At 37.0% G+C, this 26,005-nt stretch overlaps 3 protein-coding genes across 3 annotated transcripts; 1 reads left to right on the forward strand and 2 right to left on the reverse strand.

The window, feature by feature from the left end:
• Nucleotides 1-431: 431 nt before the first annotated feature.
• Nucleotides 432-10,323, reverse strand: LOC139142480 (small ribosomal subunit protein mS31-like). Its single transcript, XM_070712419.1, has 8 exons — nt 10,175-10,323; nt 8,565-8,846; nt 6,886-7,164; nt 6,141-6,302; nt 5,376-5,564; nt 4,678-4,757; nt 3,819-3,980; nt 432-1,029 (listed from the first exon to the last, which is right to left on the reverse strand). The coding sequence occupies exons 1-8, from the start codon at nt 10,219-10,221 to the stop codon at nt 773-775; spliced, it is 1,458 nt and encodes a 485-aa protein (XP_070568520.1). The 5' UTR covers nt 10,222-10,323; the 3' UTR covers nt 432-772.
• On the forward strand, nt 10,303-20,787 carry LOC139142481 (osteopetrosis-associated transmembrane protein 1-like). The gene is made up of 6 exons (XM_070712420.1): nt 10,303-11,029; nt 14,780-14,879; nt 15,679-15,791; nt 16,467-16,631; nt 17,482-17,673; nt 18,775-20,787. Exons 1-5 carry the CDS (start codon nt 10,469-10,471, stop codon nt 17,665-17,667), a joined length of 1,125 nt encoding a protein of 374 aa, XP_070568521.1. The 5' UTR covers nt 10,303-10,468; the 3' UTR covers nt 17,668-17,673; nt 18,775-20,787.
• LOC139142482 (chromatin modification-related protein MEAF6-like) lies at nt 20,692-25,728 on the reverse strand. The gene is made up of 6 exons (XM_070712421.1): nt 25,574-25,728; nt 24,669-24,781; nt 24,187-24,274; nt 23,864-23,900; nt 23,112-23,331; nt 20,692-22,565 (listed from the first exon to the last, which is right to left on the reverse strand). Exons 1-6 carry the CDS (start codon nt 25,652-25,654, stop codon nt 22,520-22,522), a joined length of 585 nt encoding a protein of 194 aa, XP_070568522.1. The 5' UTR covers nt 25,655-25,728; the 3' UTR covers nt 20,692-22,519.
• Nucleotides 25,729-26,005: the final 277 nt, after the last annotated feature.

Genomic DNA, 26,005 nt, shown 5'->3' on the forward strand with positions numbered 1-26,005 from the left:
GTTTGGTTATTTATTTCCCTTGTACCAACATTTGCAGTGACCCCTGATATTCTTGATTTCCCAAGGGTATGGTTGAATGTTTTCGTGACGAAAATTGGAGAAAAGGTTTAACCCTTTGAGCGCTGCAATTTTTCCCACCAAAATAATAGTGTGCAACAATCTACCAATTTTGTGAATTTTTCTGTTATTTTTTGACAATTTTGGACCAAATGAACATCACATTTTATTGGCTTGAGATTTTTATCAAAATTTTAGCAAAAATTGGAAAAAAATTGACTAGTGTATATTTTGATATAGGCAACAAAAATTGACTTGGCGCTCAAAGGGTTAATTCTTTCAGTTTTGAGGTGCATACTACCTTCAAGCATTCCATTTTTTAACGTACACTGAGTGAACAAATGAAAATTAATTCTCTACACCACAGTTTGAAATACATTTTTCTGACAACCAACATGCTGCTTTTATTGCAATTTATCTGACAAGACTGTCCTCCATCCACACTACAGGTTGGCATAATTAAAATGATCCAAAGACAAAATGCATTCATGTATGTAGTTTTTTCCAATCAAGGAGAATCGAATACCTCTGTGCAAAACCATACCCCAACATGACTTTTCAAACCACGATCATAAAATTTGATATCGTTTGCTGTACAGTATCAGCCATGCGGAAATAGTCTTCATCTTCCACGGACACGTTGACATGTTTATTCAAAATGAATTTCCTCCAGGAAAACATCAATCCTGGTTAGGATTTAAAGTGTTTTTTGTTTTCAGTTTTCCAGTTGTTTTCTGTCATCCTGCGGAAGTGCTCCGGCCTCTCGCAAGACGTCCTCTTTTTCCTTGAAATACTGCTGGAACCAGTCGATGTGGTCTTTTTTCTGCTGCACCGTGATGTAAGGGTTCTTGCTGAGGCCAGTGATCACCAACTCCATGAAGTGCCGGACAGGACCTTTCTTGGGAAATTTTTCCAGATGGTGGTCGAGGAAGACATGCTCATGAAATCCCACATGCTGTTCTTCTTCCAAACCTAAAAAAAACGGAAGAAAATTGTGATAGGTAACCGGGTCTAACCCTGAATGAAATGTATGTGCAGTGTTCTGTGGACACATAATTTCAAAGAGGTCTTGTGACGGTGGTATGAACGAAATCCATACATGGAAATACATGTATTTCTATGTGGTGTGTGTGTGACACCATTCTTTCGAATTCTGGGTTTAGTCAGTATTAATATGTAATGAATCACGGAAGAATTTTAGCATGACAAATTTTTTCAAGGTTTTCACCAGTAGCGCTTTGGTAACAGTGGGTTTTGCTACAGTTTCCTCGCATTTGTGTTCAGTGTATTAACTGCTTTGTCAACTAATGGAATTCGTATAAATAGTTAGACTTAAGCTCGTCATTACTGCCTTGGTATTTTTTCATTACTGCCTTGGTAGTTTTTGTGAGCGCTGTCATTACTGACAAATCTCCATACCTGAATTTACCTCACACTGCTAACAATGCTGGTATCTACAGATTACGTTGATATGCCAGATTCTGGGCATATCAAACTTATTGATAATTGGCTTTTCATTCAAATCAAGTTAAGGTCGTATGCGCCTCGAAAGTGAAAAACTTTAACTTTTGCTGAAACTTTCCTTAAGGAATCTTTCAACCATTCTCTTTCCAAGTCAAGAATAAAAATCAGGGGTCACCGTGCAAATTTTAGTACTACAGAAACAAATTGCCGAAGATTTACCGATATTTGAAATTCAAAATGGCCGCCATCCCTGTGTTAACTCTATGGAGGAAAAATAAAATATTCGAATTTCGAAAAACTAAGCTGGTGAAAGTTTTTCTTTCTCCAAGAGCTTACGTCATAAAAAAACAGCATATCTGTCAGGTTATAAAGAATCTTGAGCTGGTTATCTTTTAATATCAGTAGTTTCATCCTATTAACCAAGCACATTTTAACTTTCAAATTAACATTGTAAGTAAGTTCTGTTGAATAAGTTGAGACTGTACGTACTCAGAGAAAGCACACTAAAGAGACAAATGTTTGAAACTTAAGAAGTTCAAGGTCATCAAAAGCATTATAAGGAATCATGTTACACTTTCATTGCACTGTTTACACAGATTGCATAATTGCTATAAATAGCACATGAGGAATCTTACAGCCCAGCTTTACCATAAAAACCCTATCACTTTGACCACTCTTTTAATTGACCACTCTATTTTTTGCTCCAAAAGTAATCTTATTTTATCCTTACCAAGTCAACCATGTATGGAAATTAGAACTTTCTCTATCTCTATTTGTTTAACCATCCTATCATGACAAACTATTATGAGCAATTTCTTTTAGATAACATAAATGGTGGTTCAGAATATATCAAAGTTGGGATTCAGGAAAGTTGCCTTTACATGTTTTACTCCTCAATTCACTATGAACTGTCAAAAAAATTTAACTTTCTGATAATTCCACACTAAAATTATTTTGGCTTTGATGATTTCCTAATTAATTCAATTATTTAAAAACATATTAATTATTTTTTTCTGGGTGAATTGATAGGGTTTTTACAGTACAAGAATTACATACAATGTAAGTCAAACTTTGACCAAAAATGACAAAAAAATGCCTTAAAAATACACATTTGCATATTTCATCACAATTTGAACAAATCTAAGTTGGGTTATCCCTAGGGACCTGTATACCAAATAACAAAGCCGTTTGACCAGCGGTTATGAAGAAGATTTTTTACCAAAAACACCTTTTTTGGCATTAATTTGCCTATTTTCAACAATATCAAAAAAAAAAAAAAAATACTTTCTCAAAATCATATTTTTCATCTACACAACAAATATCAAATCAGTGAGTACTGCGGTTCTCAAGATATTTGAGTGGACGGACGCCTCACAAACGGACATACATACATACATACATACATACATACATACAGACTGACGACGGACGCCGGACGGATACCCATCCCAATAGCTTCTATAGATTATAGTCTATAGTAGCTAAAAATCAGGGGTCACCGTGCAAATTTTAGTACTACAGAAACAAATTGCCGAAGATTTACCGATATTTGAAATTCAAATGGCCGCCATCCCTGTGTTAACTCTATGGAGGAAAAATAAAATATTCGAATTTCGAAAAACTAAGCTGGTGAAAGTTTTTCTTTCTCCAAGAGCTTCAAAATGAGCCCCCACAATTGGTAGATCAGAAAAGAATTGTAAAAGTTTGAGAGTCCGAATATCTGTCCCCGAGGCGCTATCTTCCCTAATCGGGGAGGAAGTTGTCAAGATACTGGGAATGAAACTACAAATATTTGAACATATGATCAAAAACATGCAGTAAATATATTCATTCAAAAAATTCTTTCATAGCATTTTTATTTCTACGCATTCTGATAAAAAGCAAAGGAATTATGCTATTATAAAAAGCTTCACATAAATTTTGGAAATGATCGCCATAATAATGATGAACCAACACACAGGAAACACTCTATGTATTATTTCAAAGGTTAAAAAGAAAAAAAAAATTTCTATCCAGAAAACTCCTCAATTCCTTTGACAGAAGCTAAAAGTTACAACTGCGGGATTTGTTAGTGGTTATCAGCTAGCTAACAAGAATGAAGTATTTATTCGTAGGGCACACTCAATTCACATTTGCCCTCCAACCTGTCCACCCCAATTCTCGGTAAACAGGTACACACTCACCATTGATAACAGTGGGTTTGGGCCAAACCATTATGGCCAAAGGGTTTTCAATCCCCAACTGAAATGATTTCAAATAATTATTCTTCAAAATCGGTGTGAATGGATTTATCATACCTTGTTCATTGTCTATGGGATATTTCCATAGTTTGCCTTCCTTTGTCCACTCTATCATTTCTTCAAATCCGTTCCTTGGTTGGATGGCGACAAGGGATTCCAGATCTTTCTGGTGTTCTATCTCCCAGATACTGGGTGGCTTTGTTTTCATTTCCATGGAAGCTTGAAGCAAATAAATAAATAAATAAATAAATAAATAATAAAATAAACAAACAGAAAAAAATGAGGTAAAAACAAAATAAATCTTTGCATGATAATGTTCCAAAAACCTAACCTATTGGTTTTAATCAAATAAAATAAACTTAGGCAATCGTAAAGTTGGAATGAAACCATTTAACATCCAAATGTCTATAGATTTATTTCTTTTTAATTTCACTTTGTAAACATGAGAAAAAGTTCAAGATGACCCAGTCCCTACAAATTTTTTCATCAACTGTAAGACTACAGGCTATATTAAAGCTGGGACAAAAATTTCAGTCTTTGCAACATTGCCGGACAGACAAAGATCAAATGGCCGGCCTGAAGTGATCAATTTGCTAAACTTTGTCTTTGCCTATCACTGTGCTGGCATTAGACATGGAGAGAAAATTGGGAGAAAATTGCCAAGACCGAAGATTAGTGGATAAAAAGAAATTTTGTTTGAATTGTTAGTAACCTAGGGAGTCCACTCACACATTATAAATTATTTAGAGCTCCTTAGGAAATCCATTATAGTTCCCAACCAAAGGTGTGTGTGCCCAAAATTTCCTTTGTCTAACCATTTTACAATTCGTACACCATCTTGCGGTATATATATAAAGTAGAAATGTCCTAATTTTTCAGTTTCTGTCCAAACAACTACCATGGAAAACACACTCACCTGCTACGAGTTTAGATTCTTGTTCACTTTCAGACTTGGGAGAGAATATAAATAACCTGTGTCTATCAAACAATGACCGCCTACAGAAGAAAATTAAAAAAAAAAAGAATTAATGAGAAAAACCTGAAATTATTTAATAGCATATCAATGAAATTATTTCCAGGGTCAATATATTCACAGACACTTGAAATTCCAGTATCTTTTCAGCAATTTCAAGGTTTTTTAAGGGCCAAAATACCATTTCTCTGATATCCTTACTTACAATATATCATATTTATATATCATTTTACACATCTTTTTCTATGATATCACAACTGATCATCTTGTCTTTTTTGGAAACTGTGGGTGGATTATCACTTTCCCACGATTTTTCCATTACTCAGTTTCATGTTCCAGCACTTTTCAAGGATTACAGACCATGTGTCTCTTTTACTTCCCACTGTCATGTGTGCATAAGAGTTCAAAAGATAGTCTGCAAACAGACTTGTAGTGACTGTACAATACATCAAGTTATAAAATATGATTCATTTTGATACAATAGAATTGATTCCTGACGACATCACAGTTCAGTTATGCAAAAATAAAATGCTCGTCAAGAAGTTTTCATAGGACTTTCGGAAATGACCTATATTTTGTCATCATCAGTACTATAACAAAAGCAGATGCAAATATTCAACTTCACTGTCTACGCAACTCACCTCCTCTGTCTTCTATACGGAGCCTCTCTGCCCTTTGACCCCACCTCTCTGGACAAGCCATCGCCGGGCAATCCTGAATCCACCAGTATGCTGTCCTCGTAGCGGTTGTCATAACCCAGCGCTGTGCTCATTCCCTCTTTGTGTTTCTTGCTCGGTTGCTGTTTCACTTTCAGACCTGACATTAGATTACTGTAGACAATAGAAACATAAGAATAATATTACGAGAAAACCTCATAAAAATATATAACAAATTATGTATGTATATTCCAAAATTTTCATTTATGAAGAAGAAAAAAACGTTTTTCTCATCTTTGCCAAATACCAAATGATCCATTTTACACTATGCGCCTCCTGATTGTAAACATCCTGTTTATCTGTATGTGTGTGTGTGTGGGTGGATTCCAGCTATTAAACCCAACTTCTGTTCAGTGCAACAGATAAGATCACAGTGTATGAAAATCTTTCATGGCTGATTTTTCTAACACTGCATGAAGCTACTGTAAATTTTTTCGCCAACACTAGAGTGATCATAGTGGGTGGTTAGTCAAAGCATGCAAAAATAGACATATATACATTATGTACACATTTCACAAACCGTACATGTATCAACAATACGTACGTACATCGATGTGTACAATGATCTTGATAGCTTTCTATAAGTAAGTGTCAGAGGTATACTGTTCTACACAACACTGACAGCAACACATTACCAGCTGTTGTTCAAAATTTCATTTGAAAGACTGTTGGATTGAAATGCTCATTCACCTGAAATCTGCCGCTTCTCCCTTCTTCCCAGCAGCCGTAGCTTCATCATGACTACGCAACTGTTTCAACAGATCTGACTCTGTCTCCTTGACGTCACCAGGCAACGACTCGGCGACGGACTTGGCAGCCTCCAACAACTCGGGTTCTATTCTCAACTCAGGGCTGTTGACAAGATGCATATACATGTATACAGGACCTTGGCATTGCTGAACTTGGGTTTTCAATTTAAATTGCTTTTTTTGTTCTATGTGATGCACTCATCATGATCCAATGAAACATGAACGCAAACGGTGCAACCTTCTATAGATTAGCATCACTTGAACTCACGTAAAATGATGTTATCTATTTCAGTACTAAAATATCTATTATATTATACTGGTATATTGCGAGCGCAAATACTGCGATCTGATTGTGAAAATAACCGTGCTGTGTTCGCAATATAGCATGGTTGGAACAGGTACCAGCTCTCAGCTACAAAAATTCTCATTTGACTATCATGCTGGAATTTCAGTTTAACAGTATGATAAAACAGCAATAGACCCCTTCAGCAATGGATATACCACTAGTTCAATCCATATATGCACTCAAGCATATGTTGTGAACTGGTCAAAATCTCGTGGTATACTGTCACTGGATGTGGTTTATTGCTTAAATACACAAGCATGTGAATTGAACATTTCTGTACATTTTGTGTGGATAGAGTGTGGTGCTAATTGTTGAATTTTTTCTGATGGGTTCTACATACAGTTCATTTTTATCAATTTTTTCAAGCTGAGCTCTCTGGAACGTTTCTTGAAGACTTGCGCGTTTGTGCCTGTCTCTTCTTCCACCCATTCTGTTCTGATCATCACCTTCCTCTGGATATCTTTCAAAGACAATGCCTTCTCCAGTCTGTGCAAAAGCAGCATCGTCCAATCCATCAAATTGTCTCTCAATTTTTCCATCCCCTGGCATTTCCTGGGTGGCAGCTCTCCTCTGCTGTTGGGATGACTTCCGTTTTGCTCTCAGCTTTGACATGAAATCACTGCATGTATGAGAAAAGACCCGGGCTTACCATACTGTAAATACTCTGTGGCTACACTCAATCATTGGAACAGCAGCAAAATTATCTTACATGCCCAAGAATTTCAAGCCAAGTGCATTGCTTATGTGTATTCTAACATTCCTGAATTGAAGTTTTATGTTTATTTCTTCACACAAACTTGTTTTTGTTTGCCAAGATTTCAAATTGCAATAGGTCATCCTCTTGACCAACATTTATGTATCATGTAGTAAGTACCAGATTTCAAATCAGTGTCACATTTCCCCCTCTACTTTGTCAGTGAGTTAGTTAAGTGGCACTGCAATCCATTGTGTATGTTATCATGAAGAAATGGACACAAAAACAATTTTGTTCCTATCTTCTCCAAATGCTACCCTCAATCAAAGTCTATAGTAAAACAAACTTTACTGTTTCTGCTAGGATGGCACTCTGAGTATCTGTGTAGTACGCGATAAGTTACCATGTAGTTACAGCTTTGCTTGCAATATTTACGACTGAAACTGATTAATTTGCTGCCAACTAATCTTTGCACTGAATGTATAATATCACAATCTAGCATTCTTGTATTACGGTACTTTTGAAAGTTTTGTGAGACCCTTCACTCAGTATTCTGGTTTTCAACACACCTGCATGTGAATGATGCATGTTATTACTATTGAAATGCGACTCTAAATCTTTCTGCATAGAATATTGTAGACTGGAAGAGCTGAGAGGGCTCTCTACGGTCCCCCATCTTATGTAAAAGGAGGGGACCGTAGGAAGCATCCTCAAACAACGGATCTTTCAGTCTAATAATATAGTAGCTTATTCAATATTCAGTTTTCAAACCTCATGAATTTACTTTGCAAGCTGGAATCACATCAGTGATATACTGTAATGTGTCATGCAAATACCGACACTTTATACATGAGGTTAAGATTTAGGTCCACTCAGTGAATATTCTCCACTGATAATCAATGCTCACTAAAGAATATTCTTTTCTGACCTGGACCCCAATATACCAGGGAATTCAGGTATGTTTAGAAAGTCAGGTGTGAAAAGGTTGGTACACTTTGCTCCTGAAGTAAATAACATTTATTTAGGAAATCCAAGCCAAATGATCAAAGCTACAATCCCCAGACTTTACATCTACTTTTTCTATTTCAAGTTTGTTGAACTTATTTACCCCAATGATGCCCTGTGTACAGGTCCAAAAGCACCATTGATAACAATGGGTTTGGGCCAAACCACCGTGGTGAAAGGGTTAAACTCTTTCAATGCCAAAGTTTGGCGCAGCCCTATGGTTTTCTATGGCAAAATAGGAATTATACAGGGGCAAGTAGAAATAGATGGGTTATGTAGGAGTGTAATAGTTTTTATTATCAGTTTCAAACCTAACTTACAGTCTACTCTCCCCACTTTTTTCAAGCTCTGCTGTTTGGAGGGTTTCTTGGAAACTTCTGCTTATGGCCCTGTCTTTAGTCTCCCTTCCTCGGCGGCTTCGCTGAAAGTTCAAAAATCTCTGTTTTGCGTCATTTGATTCTGATTTTGTGATTTTCATTCCTCCAAGGAGAGATTCAAGGCTTTCTGAACCAGGGCTGCTGTCGTCTTGGTTACCATCGTCTGTTTGTGACAGGAAAACCTGCGATGTCTGGAGAGTTCTGATCTGGGTAAAAAACTTGGACCTGAAAAAAAAAAGAGTGATTCCTACTGATTGAACATGGATTTTACACTCAATGTTCATAAATTTCATCATTTTCCACTTTCAAACAGATAACTTCCTGCATAGCTGCAAAATTGTAGCTCTACGGTGAGGCGGTCGGTGAGTTTTGGTTTTTGCGACCTCGCTCACCAGTGAGCGAGGTCGCAAAAACCAAAACTCACCGACCGCCTTACCGTAGAGCTACAATTTTGCAGCTACTTCCTGCATGATTTAACAGACCTTTTGTAACTCCAAGTTGGTTTCAAAACGTCTTCCTTGTTTATGCGATGTTATTGATTGTCGTTCTTTTGCAACTTTTTTAAACAGTGCGCCGTACTGGCAGCCTCTACATTTTGGAGATCTTGAGTTTTGTTCTCTTTTGTCATCTATAACGTCGTACAAGCTTTTCTGTACCCAGTGCAGTGTGGTCATTCAGGGTCTCAGTGGTTCTCAGTGGAAATTTCAAAAGTGGCCTACTTTTGCTGTTTTTGTATGATTTCACTTGATACAAACACTGTTTCAAGATCATACATTCTCTACCTCCATGGTCAGACCATGGAGGTACCAGGTCGGACGCAAAACGCCTGTGCGTTCGCCACTGTTGACTTCATACTAGCCGTTGTATTATTGATACGGTTCCCAGACACTTCGCACCAAAACCACTTCGCACCATACCATCTCGTCCCATGCCATTTCGCACCAAAACCACTTCGCACCAAAACAACCTCGTACCAAAACCACTTCGCCCCGAAAGTCACGTTGCCCCACACCATTTCGCCCCCAAAACAATGCCATTTTGCCCCAAACTTACCGCCAACCGATAAAGCTGAAAATAACCAACCACTACCATTGAAGTTTTCATCACCTTTCTATCATCCCAGGACTGAAATCTTGAAATTGTACACATTTCGAGAATATGACATCGTGCAATTCCGCGCGGCACCTGAGTCGTAGCACTGAGTAGTTTGCGTGTGTTATGCCATGGTTTCATGCAACAATAAGGCAAAATGTCCTGACGCATTCATGTTTCCAAGTTGCAGGTAAAAACAACGTTATGATACGTCGTGACATCGTTGTTTTAGGACGAGTTGACGGTACTTTACTTTAGGCGAAGTGGTTTTAGTACGAGGTGGTACTTGGGGCGAAGTGGCGTAGGACGAGGTAGTACTTGGGACGAGGTGGTTTTGGTGCGAAATGGTTTTGGGACGAAGTTGTGTGGGGCGAACTGGTTTTGGTGCGAAGTGTCTGGACCCCATTGATACCATTACACTAACGAAGCAGTGTGATTTAGCGTGTTTTTCGAAGCCTTACCTATAAAATAAATAGACCGCACACTTTGAGAGCCGAAGCTTTTCCATTGCGCTGGTTCACGCTTCGATCCGCTTTCTTCGATCCTCGTGTTTTTACTGCGTGACCCGTTCGTCCGTTTGAGAGGTCACGACCTCTTTCCTATTATGGGTGCAGATCTTCTCTTCACTCAGATATGGCGACACAGGGTAGATTTTAACCTCCGGGATGAGATAAATCGGATTCAGGCATATTAGAAACCCATTATTTCAGCTTCGTGAGTGAAGTATTCTTCATAACCTACGAAGTTGCAAAGATATGAAGTTCAATCCATTGGAGAACTGTCCCAACGAACAAACAAAAAGTATGGCGGACGAAGAACACCTTGCACAGACCTGTACCTGTCGAGGAAACTGTCGCATAATGTACTGCTTGCTCTTTGTATTAGCCGCTACTTTTGTTGTCGGTGGTCAGGCGGAACGTTTAGAGAAAAATATGCCTGAAAATGGTCCAGGCGAACGAGGTAACGTAGTCTTAAACCCTGGTGGGAATGTGTTGGGCGTCGAGATCACCCGAGTTGCAGACGACAGCGATCATGTGATGGTGACTTCACCACAACACTTTTACGACGGTGGAAAGTTTTCTACGATCGACCCTCTTGTCACTGCGGCACCTACTGTTAACAGGACAACAACATCAATTCCTCCCGCCACCTTCATCCCTCCTGCAAGCGTATGTTTACTTATCCTCAAGGAGTTTGGGCGAGCAGCGTCCCATTTCACAAGCTGTGCAGTGGTCCATTCAAGACCCTTCAGGTTCTGTGAAGACTGTGTACATCAATACGTGTCACTGAAACAGTACTATGAAGACATACTTAATGTAAGTGGTGGCCTTAAGGATAGTTTGACAGGGTCATGCAACCTGAGTATAAAAATGATGAAATTTTTATCACCAATATCCCATTGTTCAACCTAGGCAACATTCACAAATACTTTAGAGGGGTGGGGGGCTTATTTTTTCAGGCCATCTTCGATACCCTCAAAAAATTTTCGCAACCCATCTATATGAAGAAAATTTGTCAAGTCCCCTTCCCCCCAAAAAACAAACTATCATAGCCAAATATTTATAAGGGATATAAGTACAGAAAAAATTGTATTGCACAATTCTATGCATAGATGTTTGATATAGCTGCAAAATTGTTGCGCTACGGTGATCGCGTTCCGAAAACGTTTCTGGCAGCCGCCATTACCAACTTCTGGTAATGACGGCTCCAAGAAACACGGATGCCCCATGCTCAATGTTTATGGAACGCGATCGACGTGTTTGAACAAATTCCAAACCCCATAAACGACAAGGTTAGTGTAGTATAGTGTTTAGTCTTCAGTAGTGATAATTCGGTACGACCAAATGCAGTAAATATGTAGAATTTCACATCAACACGCCTTGTCCAGTGGGATGCACTCAGGGTTCGCGGTAGAGGTCGCCACAGTCGCAAAATGCGACTAAAACTTGTTTGTGGCGAACAAAAACCCATCGGCAATCGCCACGATCTCAAAAGCGTGGCGACAGTTGATGATAAAACTAAACAGTCCAAATCTTAAGGTGGTTGGAAAGGCTAGAGCGTCAGTTATAAATTTCAACAAAACTATTAAAATATAAAAGTAGTCAACATTCTCTGTGGAATAAAAAAAACTAGACATTTGGGCACAAAGGCATTGCAGAGTTATAGCCTGTTAAAACTTCTGAAAAACTGACCAAATAAGAAGAAGTTGGGGAGTCCTTAGTGTATTAACTATGGTAGAGGTCCCCTAGCTGTTAATAAAATGTTTGAAAAGGGAAAGTCATTATTTGCTGTTTTTCAGGAAAGTTTGACAAGGTGGTGCTGGCATTCAGAGTGAGTGACTGCTATTGTAAATGCATTTTTAGATTCTTTGAGTGTCAAAGAGGTGTCAACAGTGAGATTAACCAAAAAAAACCTGCTGTATGACTTCAAAAGAGCGGTGCAAATATGGCTTGTTTTCAACATTTTTGACAGAATAACAGTTTTCCTACATAATTGTATACCAATTTAATCCAATTTTGAAATGAGATATGGACATGGAATTTTTACAGCCTATTAACAAGGTTACAGATAAGATTTGTACGGCACAATTTTCCTGTATTTGAAGTACTTTTTGAAAAATCACATTTTGAAATTTTAAAGAATTTTTAATAATATTTTGATATATAAACCCATATAAAATCATAAAAACAAATTTTATTTACAAATCCTGCCGTACAAATCTTACAATAAATAGTGTCAACATATCTATAACTAATTTGGTAATATTAATACTATCAAATTACTATTAAATTCAAATATGTAAAAAAAATATGAAAAATTAAATTTTAATATTTACTGGTGTCATATTTCAAAATCATGGCTGCAAATATACAATTTTTATATTCTTTGGAGATAATATTAACTAAGGGAGTTATCCTGAAAATTTGAACTAAATATCTTGATTCTAACACTTGAAACTTGACATTAACTCTGAGAAAAGAATTGGTGCAAAAATAGCCTTTCCAACCACCTTAATGCTTTTCCACTGATATGCTAAAGACAACATAAAAAACTCTTTATTTAAAGCACTTACTTGAAATTGTAAAGGAAGACAAAATACAGAAAACAGTTACATTTACATTCTCGCGATCTCGATCGATCTCCATGAACTGGCATTCCGATCACGTTGATACTGAGATAGACAACCATAGCCAAAAGCCGATCACGTTGATACTGAGATAGACAACCATAGCCAAAAGCAGCAAAACTCACCGACGATTCTGAGCTTTATTGACAAAGTATTTCATATAGCAGTATCAAATCAAACTGATTACACAATCCCTGGATCAGCGACATTTTTAGTGAAATTTCCATATCATAACTTATAAAAAGTAAACGTGAAACAAAAACGTTGTGTATACTGTCGATCAACAGCATAGTGTGAACCGTAAACTATGGCATGGCATGTGCATTGACTGCACATAAAAGCAAGTCGACATTGCAATATCAAATGGTCTACATCTTGTGAAAGCAACGACATAGCAGTGAAAGTTGTAATAGTCACCGGTAAAAACTCTTCACTGATGAAAGGATAATAGCGTCAAACAAATGAAATTACATATTTAGAGAAGGAAAGCCGACGTCGCATTGTGGCCTTGAGTGAGAATAACAATAGCGGATGTGCGGAGTGGGACTATTCTATTTAGGTAACGGGGGTACGGAGGGACACAGATTCATGCAGGTACTGGCAAAACGTGCCATTTTCCTAACAATGCTGTCGCTAGAACTTCAATGTCTCATTGTTGTAACACCTTTTTAACAGTTTTTCTGATCGGAAAAGTAATTTTACTAACTGTAATGATCTATTATACGCTCATCACCTTTCTGTATCGGGGTTTAACTAGGGTAGGCATGTAAAGTAAAGTGAAGTAAGCCTTTATTGAAATCCTATCCCAATTGGGGATCTTGATCATAAAGTGCAATCCAGGTTTTGCAAAATCAACAACAAAAGAGTATATATAGATGAGGATGTAACATGTTCATCAATATTTTACTCTTTTTCATTTTTATTTTGGTCTGAGTTCAAACAATTTTCCCAAATCACATAATGATGATTTGACTGTTCTTGAAAAATGTTTATAAGGTCTTGTGTGTCTCTGAATGTGTTTTTACAAATGTTTATTTTACTTAAAGATCATGTCTACTGTCTGTGTAGCCTTTGCAGTGAATCTCATATCAATGTATCTCAGATATATATATAAATATATATATATATATATATATATATATATATATTTATATATATACCGTATATATACCATATATATATATATATATATATATATATATATATATATATATATATATATATATATATATATATATATATATATATATATATATATATATTAATATGTGTGTGTGAATGCATTCATGAATGTATCACATCAAAAACTTGAAGACTAAAGCAATATGTTTCTACCAGCATTAAGTATGTGTGGCTAATGAAAGTTTTGTGTGGCTAATAAAATTAGGAACAAATTAGCCACACTGAGTAAGTGTGGCTACTAATTTGAAAATCCTACCGCTAACCCTGGCACTTATTTTGATCTCTACAAGGCCATCGGCATTGTAGCGCTACTGGTGAGCAAAGTAGCAAAAAACAAAAATCACCGTCTGCCTAACCATAGCACTACAATTTTGCAGCTAATATTCGACACTACCTTTTTATGACCCAGTGCCAGTCACATATATTTTGTAGTGATTATAGAAATATCACAGCAGTTTGTAAAGCCATATTCCTAAGGCAGGTTCTTAAATTGATTTATTTACCTGTATTGACAATACATCACCTTCAAGTCTGTAGGCTACACTTCAGTTGCAAGTACAGAGAAGTTTCAAAACAATGTCCTGACTGTAGATTATTAGATTTCCATTGTGGGCATGCCGAATCATGTATTATACAACCACCACACTTACTGCCATGCCACCACTACTGCCAGTATCATCACCACCGTGGTGAGTATGACTATGATTTAAATACACTGCAGTATGTGTACCCAATTCTCCTCAATTTTATTCTACAGCATAGCTGTGGAAATGCACTCTTGAAGCAAGATAGAATTGTGATCGTACAACAGACCTATGATTTTGCAGTCGGCTTATGGTCAGCAGCAAATTGTGATGGTAAGTCAATAAAGCGGGTGAAGCATTGAGGAAGCATGGAATGTATCAACATATTGTTGATAATTTCATAATTTGTGATTATATCAATAAACTTACTTTCATATCTACAAGACAAGCAAGTTTCAACTTACGTCTATCAACAAATATTTTTTTGCTAATTTCTGATCGAGATTTCTTTTCCATTACGTACCAATGGAATATAGATTGCTTTGTCAGTTTTAGTGGACATTGTTTTTTATGGTTTGTGTGGGGGGGGGGGGGGGGGGGGGCATGGACATGCTGTAGCCTGCCATAGAGGTCAAGATGTAAGGGTTTAATTTCTTTGGTCAAACCAAATTGATGTACATAAGGGCATATAGTCTTCTTTTCTACTACTAAAAGGGATATAGTCCTCGGAACTGCGACTGTGTGAGTTTCTTGTTTACAAACAATGTATTTCGTAAATGATATCAAGATGCACCTCATCATCAAAGCTGCAACAGTTAAATTATACGATGATAGATTATGACAGACATGTTTTAACTGTCATCAATAACCATTGTGCCTTGGATACATTGTTGCCATGGGTCGTATGGGTCCCATACGACCTTTGAGCGCAGTTCCGACGACTATATCCCTTTAAGATTAGATGTAACTTACTTGAGGATGTTGCTTGTGTTTGACACTACTGCATCTTTCTGTGTTTGCATACATATATACTGTAGAATCCTCCATCAGTGTGTAGTGGTGTGCATATGCAATCAAACTGTTGAACTGTGTACATTCCTAATAGCTGTATATTTGTTTTTGTTCCACAAAGGTTGTTTTCAAAAATCCAATGGTACAATAAACTACGACGCCATCTCAGAAGAAACAACCCACTTCCAAAGTATCCTCAATGACACCACAAAATGTTTTGCCAACAACTCAGATGTAAGTAGACACAGTGATCGCTTGTTGTTTAACCGTACTGCACAATAAGTGAAGCTACCCACAATTCTGCAGGATCAGTACACATGGTGATCACTCATTGAATTGAAGCAATTTCTTCTGTACACAGAAAAGCTTGGTCCATATTTCAAAATTCTGACAACATTTCTTTGATAATCATAATTTCCGTATTTCCCTCAGTGAATAATGAGAAAATCAACCCCTTTTCTGCTCAGGAGATAGCAATAGTGTATATGGTATATTTTTGACAGCCATGCACAATATTTTCAAGGAAACTAAGGGAATAAGTAACAGCTATGTTGGCAAAAGAAAGATAATGATTTTTATGAGTGTTCATGACAAAGGAAATTTGCATGTCTAACAGGTGGTATGATTAGACCATCTCAGTTGCTGATAATTTTACCTTGACAAGAGTACAATTTTTGGCACCTTCAGACATCAACTTGTTATTCAGTTTACTGTTGAATTTTAAACATAATAATTTCGGAGCATATTTTTTGACAAATAACCTTGGAATTAAATTCTAAGTTTCAAATTGTTTGTATTCGTATATGGAGCCTTTGGCAAAATGTGTGTGAGTGCACAAATCAAGGGGAATTTCATTTCAAAGCAAAATAAAAGATATTAATATAGTAATTAGAATATTTGCATTTTTAGGAATATGTACCTCAGTTGTTCACCATGCCAGTACCATCCTCATTGGTATTTTCAACTGTCAATGACTCGGTGTGTAACGAGTGCCAGGGTCTCTATAAGAACTTGTCCGAGTACTTCAGGGATATGGGATTGCAAGAGGAAATCTGCATGGATGTTGTAGATGCGGTAAGTATAACTAACTACCAATCACCAGGGAACAATAATTCAGAGAAAATTCCCTTTAATTGGATGTTCAAATATGGAAGGATACAGTTGTGCAACTTTGTATCTGCTGTTACGTAAAACTTTGAGTCTACGGAACACAAAATGTCCCCATCTTTGCAAGTGCTTGCCATTTATCAATAGCCAGAACAGAGAACATTGTGTATTTTTATCACCATGGAAGAGCATGTGTAATGCAAAGATCAACTTCTGGTTTTGAGTGAATTTCTGTCATTTCAATAAAACTGCAAGAGAGATTTTTATCAGAGAAAACCAGAAAAGTCGACTGTGTGCTTTTGGGGCCAGATGAGAACAATGTGCACATCAGTTATCAGTCTTTTTTAAGCAGAGGGAGTCATACAGGATGTTGACAGTGTTATGTATGTGCATACAGCCTAACACTGTGCAAGCATTCACAGTAACATGGGCTGGCAGAGTAGGAAAAATATGAAAAATACTATTTCTGTCTGAAACAAAATTTCAGAAAAAAGCAAACCATTCTTGGTTTCAAGTTTTCTCTACATATATCAGTTGTTGTTGCACAACTGTATCCTCCTGAATTTGAACATCCAATTCAAGTTTTCTCTACATATATATATATATATATATATATATATATATATATATATATATATATATATATATATATATATATATTATATATATATATATATATATTATATATATATGTAGAGAGAGTATGGAGAGAGAGAGAGAGAGAGAGAGAGAGAGAGAGAGAGAGAACAGCCAGTATTTCAGCCAGTATTTTTGAGCAAACATTAACTTATTGTGACTATTGCCTACTTGTGCACAGATGAACTACACCCAGTACCTTTGGAGTAAAGAGTTTCACTGCAGAGAGCCAGTGAGAAACCCGGTCCTCATCATAGCACTGTCAGTCTTCTTCTGCAGTCTCCCTGTGTTCTTCTACGTTGGTTCCAAGATTCACACCACCAGAATAGAGCGTAAACTGGTCAAACGGAAGCTACCTGTAAGCTAAGTGATGGTGAGTGACCTATCAAATTATTTGTACTTCTATTGGATTAATTGCCAGAGCAAGCTGTGGGATTGCATTTGTCTGCAACGATGATTTGCAAAAGTTAGTTGTGACAAAAGCATAAGTATTATTTTGATATACTTTCGGTTTGGAGACTTGAGACACTATTGAAATTTTGAAAAATGAAAAACAACCAAGCGGACAAACAAACAAACATGACTGAAATAGGTGTCAACAAAATTCAAATTTTATCATGTTCCATAAAACTGCTGTCAACATGTTCATCTTTTCAAAACTCTTAACTATTAATTTTAAGGAGTTGGTAATGTAAATATCAATTCATCCATATTGTTCAAATAAAACAAATGACAGTTCACGAAAACAGAATTTGTGAATTATTCTAAGTGTCACCACAGGTGGATATCACTCATGCTATTATTATAAAACAAAGTCACTGTCACATAGCATCATTTTGGTTGTTTTTGCTCTTCTGCAAACCAAAATACAAAATGTAATCTGAGTCACTGTGCCATGGAACATAGCTGTGGTTTTCAGATATTCAGATATTTCAGATATTCCTCAGGCTTTCTTGATTTAATATATAGAAATGCATCAAGACACTGTTCATGTGTTTCTAGCTTTCTGGACAATTTTACAAATACATGTAATCTGTGTAAAAAATCACATTTAATCATTAATATTTGAAAATGTATGACCTTTACTTTTTCCCATGCCGAAATTTTCACATACCTTGAATATAAAACATGGAATCAGAGAGATAAAAACATGTAATGTAACTAAATGATTTTGAATTGACATACTGTGTTATGTTTGCCCTTGCCTTCAATGTTTTGCCAAATTGTTTTATTGTCGAATAAATAGCTGTTATCTTGAGGTTCAAGACTACATACATACATGTATGTTATTTACAATATACATGTTTGAATAATACAGAGATATAAAATAGCCAAAACATTTGTAAAATCTGACTGCAACCTAATGTTCATTTGAAATCCAGGATGAAATGCTATTGCAATACTCTGCAGACAAGATTTTCTGTGTCATCTGCCTCCGGCAATGTTATCATCTGCACTGTAAATTTCATTTCAGATGCCAAGATGCAGGATTACGCTTCAGCAAACACAAATGGTTTAATCTTACAGAGACACTGCTCACAGATTATATATCTTGGATGTAAGATACAGTTGGACACAAGATGGGGGAAAATTACGTTGCTGATCTATCAGCAAAGCTAATAGAGGCAGCTCTCGCAATAATGGTGCCACATGATGACAGACGACGAACCATATGCATTTTCGGGAACAGCTCAGCTGTGTTGAGAAACATACCAGCATCCATTTTAGGAGTATATGAAATATGCTGAGTACATTGTGAAACTGTCACTTTCGACTCCTGTCCAAATGCAGTTTGGTCAGACTGAAACTTCTATACATAGCAAGGTTCAACTATGGAAACCTAGAGTGAAGGTTTCTAACCAGTCTGAATTGATTGGGATTGGGCAGTTCTTTGCAAATATTAGATTTACATATGCAGACAAGTTTGATATTTTCAATGCCGTATAGTAATCAGTGATAAAAGATTTCAACGGAAGCTGTACATGCTACTGTGAGTTTCTGAAAGCTGATGGATTGAAGATTAATGCAGGCTTCTCAGAGTACCAGAAAGCTGTCTTGGCATTGATGTACAAATTCTTGTAAAGTTAGGGCTAATGTGCAGCTTCTTGAAAGCTTTTATGCAATTTGTTGGCTGAAACTCATTGTTCTTAATTTTTCCAAACAGCCAATCAGGTAGGGAATAGCCCTTGTTTCAGACTGTAAATAGTGACAATCTATCAATCAAATATAACCTTCTGAGGTGCTGCACATTGCCAGTAAATAATCAGTGAGGCTAATATATAAAGTAACTTATTGTATGTTGGAAAAACATCCCTGATTTGGCATTTAGTATATAAATATGCCTTGTAAAGACAATCTTTGATGCCTTGAAAAGACAATCCCAAACAAGACAGGTATCTGGATCACATGATTATATTCATAATTGATTTTCGTATTGCTTTGCCACTAGGTGGCGCTGTTGGATGCCACTTGTTATAGCTGGGGTCAAGTCTTTAGCTTCCATGCCAAAATGAGCTGTTGTTGCTGTATGGATTCAAGTGTCCCCTGCATGTCATTCAAACTTCATCAAAAACTTGCAATTTGCAAACAGTAGCACTTTTCAGTTTTGCAATAGTAAATTTTACCTGAGGTTACTTACAAGTAGGGTTTTTTACTCTGGCAGAAGTACAGGTGCCATGTTGATAGCACTGACCCAACAGTATAAAAGAACTTAAACCATGTCATTTTGGAAAGTCGTTTTCCAGCCCACCACAATGGATATGCTCAAGTGCATTAACCTTATTCTTGGCATATCAGATATCTGTAAAAAGTATGTAAAAATTCTGAGTCTGTCTGTCAGTATCCAAATCTTGCAGGGCACAAGAGCTGCATCTTGCATGCAGCGAAGTGAAGCTACAAACACAAAGTTGAGCACTGACAAGCTGTGCTTTGACAATCCTCTAGTAGCTTTATGAATTGTATTTATAGTGTAGTTGTTGACTGAAATACCCTATCCATAAACAAAAGCTCCTTTCATATGCATGACATCTTTGTTTCCGTCACTACAGTGTGTGGCAATGCCAGGATAGCAGAACAGATAATACACAACTGTGATCTAGGAAATTTGTCAGTTTCCTAAGCCCCCAGTCTGTAGTTTATTCCTTAAAATGCAATATACTCAGTTTTGATATTTACATGCCATCAAACCTGGGACTATTATAATAACCAAATTTCTATATATTCAGCTTGGTGGTAATAGTCCGGGGTGGGGATGGGGAGAGAGAGAGGGGGGAGGGGCAGAGAGAGAGAGAGATGGGGGGCAACTTTTCTTTGTGACTAGATTATGATGTAATCTCTTTGAAAATCATGATGCACATTCGTGGAAATAAATATGTATGCATTTACATTTAAGTTCATTCAAAGAGCCTTTGTAACACAAAGTTCATTTTTATTGACAGTTCAGAATACCTGTGTAAAATAAAAAAACCTGTCTTATTTTCAACAAGGAGTGGCAGTCCAGTGTCAAGGTCTCTCTTCTGAGCATGAATTCTTGAAAGTCTTGTCAAATTGTGTAAGAAGCTGTGAAGTTGAGAATCTTGACAGTGCTTGGGATAGCAAACTGTGTATCTAACATCAAGAGTCCAGAGATTGTGGTACTATTTTGTATGCTATGATACGTCTAAGCAGAGTGAGTGAGACTGTGATTTCTAATGAGAAGGATCATCTTGGGATATGAAAATACATGAGCGTAGCTGGTTGGCACGGCAACACCAGCAGGGGTATGTGTCGCAACATTATCCCACATAGCATCTAAAAGTACAATAATCAATCAATTACTTTTCTAACTAATAGAAATTAGCACCTAAGAATAGTAATTTTTCTTTATTGTAAAACATGACGGGGATGTCCCCTATATGTAGAACTTGTGTAATATTCTTTGTTATATAAACACTGTAATCTGAATTTGGTAAGAGGTTGACGACAAAACTGCATGAGGCGGGATGCTAGAGAAAAACACCTGTACCCCTTTTCCTGCAAAGTTCATATTTCACCATCAAGTTGGTTGAAACTGCACTGGTCAAGAACATGTTGCTTGGATCAATTGGATCAATACAGCTTTTTACTGACTTGGCTGATGGGGAAGTGATACTTTCCGGCCGGAAAAGGGGTACTACACTCTGCACAACATTGAATGCTTCAGACATTATTGTGTACAGTAGATCTGCCACAAATTCCTAGACACGAAATTCCATTGCAGTTCAAAATTTTTGTTTAGTTGAACGAACAATATATGTGCTGAATAACACAAAGAAGTTAAAAAAAAAATAATACCAACATGGGAAACAACTTTACGGCTGGTGTAACAAACAAGTATCTTATATATGTAACATCTTATGATGATGTTATAAGAATGTTATTGAAGCAGAAAAAATTTTTAGTTTCAAGTATAACACAGAATTCCATTCTTTTTTTGCTTCTGACAAGTTTCTATGAACACATGCAAACTCTGGCAGGGATTTTTGAGAGTATGAACCTTAACTTTGAAAGAACACGAGAATGTGATATTCCCAGATCTAATACACCAATCTGGCCCTCCTGCACAGATTCACCTCAAAATTGACAAGATTTGGGGAACTGCAGCATACAGAGCCTGGCCACTTACATGAGAAGATTTTGCAGACTGCAATATTCGGATACTTTCTATAAACTGCAGAGCAGTGGATTATTTTTCTGCACATTATAATTTCTACAATAGCATGCATCAGAATAAACTACTGAGTATCATTCTCTCACTGACATTTTAAATACTACATTTTTCTTGCATCACATTTTGTTCATGTTGTACTTCTGTTTCCTAGATGTCAACCACCTTACACTTAACGAATCATTTAAATTCACAGCCGCAGTACCACGCACACTCATGCCAATACACTGCATGTAATAGAAAGCTTTGTCGAGTCAATCTTCAGAGAAGACATGATTTTCTGTACAGTAAGTTTCATGACTTCATGAGTCTGGGGATAGAGTTATTTCACACAAGCAACGGTTGACAAAGAAGATCTGCCATTCTCAGAGGAGACTTCTTTCAGCTCCCATTTTGTTTCAAACACGATACACTGTTTGCTGAATTACATATTGCATACACATTCCATTTTCTTACAACCACGTACACAGGTCAAACAGTAAATGAATAATTTCTTGATTGGTCCTTGGTCTTCCACAGTTTTTGATGACATCCATCAATAGCCATCGTGAAGTTTCGACTTTTTCGATTTTATTTCAATTCTGGAAGAAACAGGAAAATCATAAATTAGTTCTGGAGGAGTAGAGACCATTACAACTAGTATTGGCTGCAATGTCTGATACTGTGGCACAGCCAATCAATTTATAGAAGTTGAAATGCTGGTATTTTTTCAATATGATCAATTTAACCCTTTGAGTGCTGTCATTTTTCCTACCAAAATTTCAGTGCAACATTTTACCAATTTTTATGAATATTTCTGTAATGTTTTTGATAATTTTGGATTAAATGGATATCACATTTCATTGGCTAAAGTTCTTCATCAAAATCTTGGTAGAAATCTGAAAAAAAAAAATTGACTGGGGTATATCGTATAAAGGCAACAAAAGATTTTGGCACTCAAAGGGTCAAAGGCGTTCATTATTTGAAGGTACAGAGAAAATCCCAACTCAAAAAGTTTTTATTAAATTTTAAAACGGTACATTATTAAACTCTTGCAGAAGACACACTTTCCGTTTGTCATTATTTTCGCTTGACCACATTCTTATCTCGCTGGCAAACATGCTGTCATCACACCAGTTCATACTCACCGGTGTCTGCTTTTATTTTTCCTCTTTTTGTGCCCATGCGAGCTCTTGTGTACTTTTCCTATGTGGGTACTCCCGTGTGAACCGCCGTGGAGGGTGCCGTTGCTGTTGGCTGTGTGACTAAGACTTGTATTAGAGCTCCCGTGCTGCCCTGCCGTCTGTGATGTGGATGGACCATTTAACATGGGTGTGTCTGTTAGGGGACTGGTAGGATCCCTTTGGTCTGAAAGTGTAAGGTATTATGTTATAAAACATGAAACAGATGGACAGAAGGAAAGAGAGTTCCCGTTGATGAAATTTTTGATTCTATATATGCTCTGGTAGCAATGACCATACAAAATCCTAGGCATTTCTAACTTTACCTCAATGGGTGTTGAACTCCTGAATACTGCATGGGTGTATACTCTGGATTCTGTGTCAACAACCAAGTTCAACTGCAGGAGTTGTACTTTGGCATGGCATGTTGCAGTATCAAAAGGGGGTAACATCATGAGGAGAACTCTGCAAGGTATGCCTTTCTATGAAATAGTGATGTTGTCACCGGCAATGAGTAGCCAAGATTTCAAGGGCACACTAAAGTTGCTATGATCAATCAGAAAATCTTGTATGCTTCACAGGTTGAGCATCTACATGTAATGATTCTCTGTCAACCTTTTGTGTGCTGAAACATTGGTTGAAAGAAAAAGACACGCTACTTTTTTCAAATGGCTTATAAAGAATCGACTGGAAGATGTTTTGACAAGAGAAATACTTACTTTTGTCATGCATTGCATCTGTTAGACCACTGCAGGCCTGCAAGGTAATGGCAAATCAGTCACAATTTAAATTAAAATTTTCTCATTGACAGAGGTAAATATTTCAGTTTGACAAGATATAATATTTGTATTCTTTTGAAGCTATGAAATGCAAGTAACTGGAAGATTGCTTATTTGTGAATGTTGAAATCACAACTATCCCATTTTCTGCAGATGATGATCTGTCTTCAGTGAACTTGTCCAGTATGGATTGACTGCATAAAGGATCACTTGAACAACAAAGGCAGACTTAAAAACGTCATAGGAAACACAGTTTGACTTACCACATGTGATGTGATTGATGACTTTGAGAACAGTCTGTCTGCTTCTTTGAACTTTCTGTTTCGTTTGTCAGCTTTGCTGTTTGTGTTCCTGACAAGAGGAAAATAAAAATAAATTAACATAAGCAAAAATATTTTTTGGAGGTGAGAATGAAGTGTACGGGTACAGCACTTTACCTTTCTACCCTTTCAGCACAGTAGTTTGACTCTAACCTATTATTCTCTTTGGCAGAGTTGGGCCTCTGACATTTTATATCAGGTAAATGTAACATTAGCTTGACATTCAATGACTCCAAGATATTTAATCAAAAACTTTGATGTAGAAGGGGGACATGTCATGCCTTTGTGATTATTTGAGGGGGGGATTTTGAGTAGAGAGGTGGGGATTGGCACAATTGCATCCTGAAGAAAACACTGATAATCATGTGCCAGTGAATAATTTTGTTACTTGGATCATTTATGGCAAATAAAAATCAGGAACCCACTTGTTGGTCAGGTATCTATCCCAGCCTCTGATGATGTTCCCGTACAATGCTGTATCTTCCAGGTAGCTGCCTTCAAACGCATAAATCTGCCGCTCCAAGTTTGCCAGTGTCTCCTGAATTATTCAAACAGAAATTCATAGACAACATGTAAGTGGATAATTTGTAGTCTGATGAAAAAATAAAGTTTTCTAGCGATGGTACAATACTTATAGCATTGCTATTATTGTATTACCATTATCAAACACAAAAACAACACGTCTCATGCTTATCTTGGACAGTGTCATCGACAAAAATGTGACCTGTGAACTTAAAATTAGGACAGGTCATCAAATCTACTTTCTGAAAGTTTCTCATTGCTACACATCCCTTCTTTACGTATGCTAATTTGGGGCAGAAAACCACCTCGACAAATCATTAGCATAAAGCGTGCCTAGAATATGTTCAGTTGTATAAAATAATTAATGTTCACTTGTATACAATAATTTATTCGGCATTGCGAGTTTACAAGGAATAGTTCACTTGTAAACTTCCTTGCGACGTCCACAAAGTCTTGTTTGACAACACACTGCGCAGACCGTTCACTGAGCTGTGCGAGTTCTGCGCATCCGCCATTTTCAGGGCGTTTCAAATTTAGTCTTTGCGACAAAACGACGTTTAAGGTAGAAACCTCGGCAGGGACATGAGTGGGTTGCCTTAAAACATTACTTGTACACGTTGTTATGCGTGAAACAACGACCGTGAAGAGACATCATCGAGTCTAACGGTGAAATTCTGTTTGCGCGGGAAATCAGCCAAATTAAATTACCAATGACATAGAAATAGGCCGAAATTACCAAGCGGTGGGTCGTTCTGATAGTATTCTGACTCTAGTAGTACAAGCATTGGAAGTTTAGCTTGATATTTACCGCTATTTCTGCTCTCCGTTTCACTAACTCAGCCAGTTCTGCCCTTGTGTCTGAGTTTTGCGATGTCTGTTTCGCTGCCATTTTTCGGTATCCCGAGTATGGACGTCATTAAAATACCCGGATGTACAGTTAAGATCGTTTCTACAAGCAAGTCTCTGATTGGTTCGTGCACAAGAATATTAGCATATGAGGAACATTGTTCGCGTACTACATGTACTGGTATACTACGGTGTTCAGACAATCTTACTTGTACACTTCTGCTGTCCATTTCTCAATTTCTTTGATACCAGAATTTAGAGGACAACCAGAAGCATCTTTAATGCAGCAAAGTTACTGATAGAGACAAATATGAAGTCATCAAGGTCTCAATCTGTAAGAAAACTAGCTAGCTCTGTTGAACTTGTTCTATGTAGGGTGAAGCATGTGGCAGAA

This window comes from Ptychodera flava, chromosome 10 (genome assembly GCF_041260155.1).
Source record: "Ptychodera flava strain L36383 chromosome 10, AS_Pfla_20210202, whole genome shotgun sequence".
Taxonomy (NCBI): domain Eukaryota; kingdom Metazoa; phylum Hemichordata; class Enteropneusta; family Ptychoderidae; genus Ptychodera; species Ptychodera flava.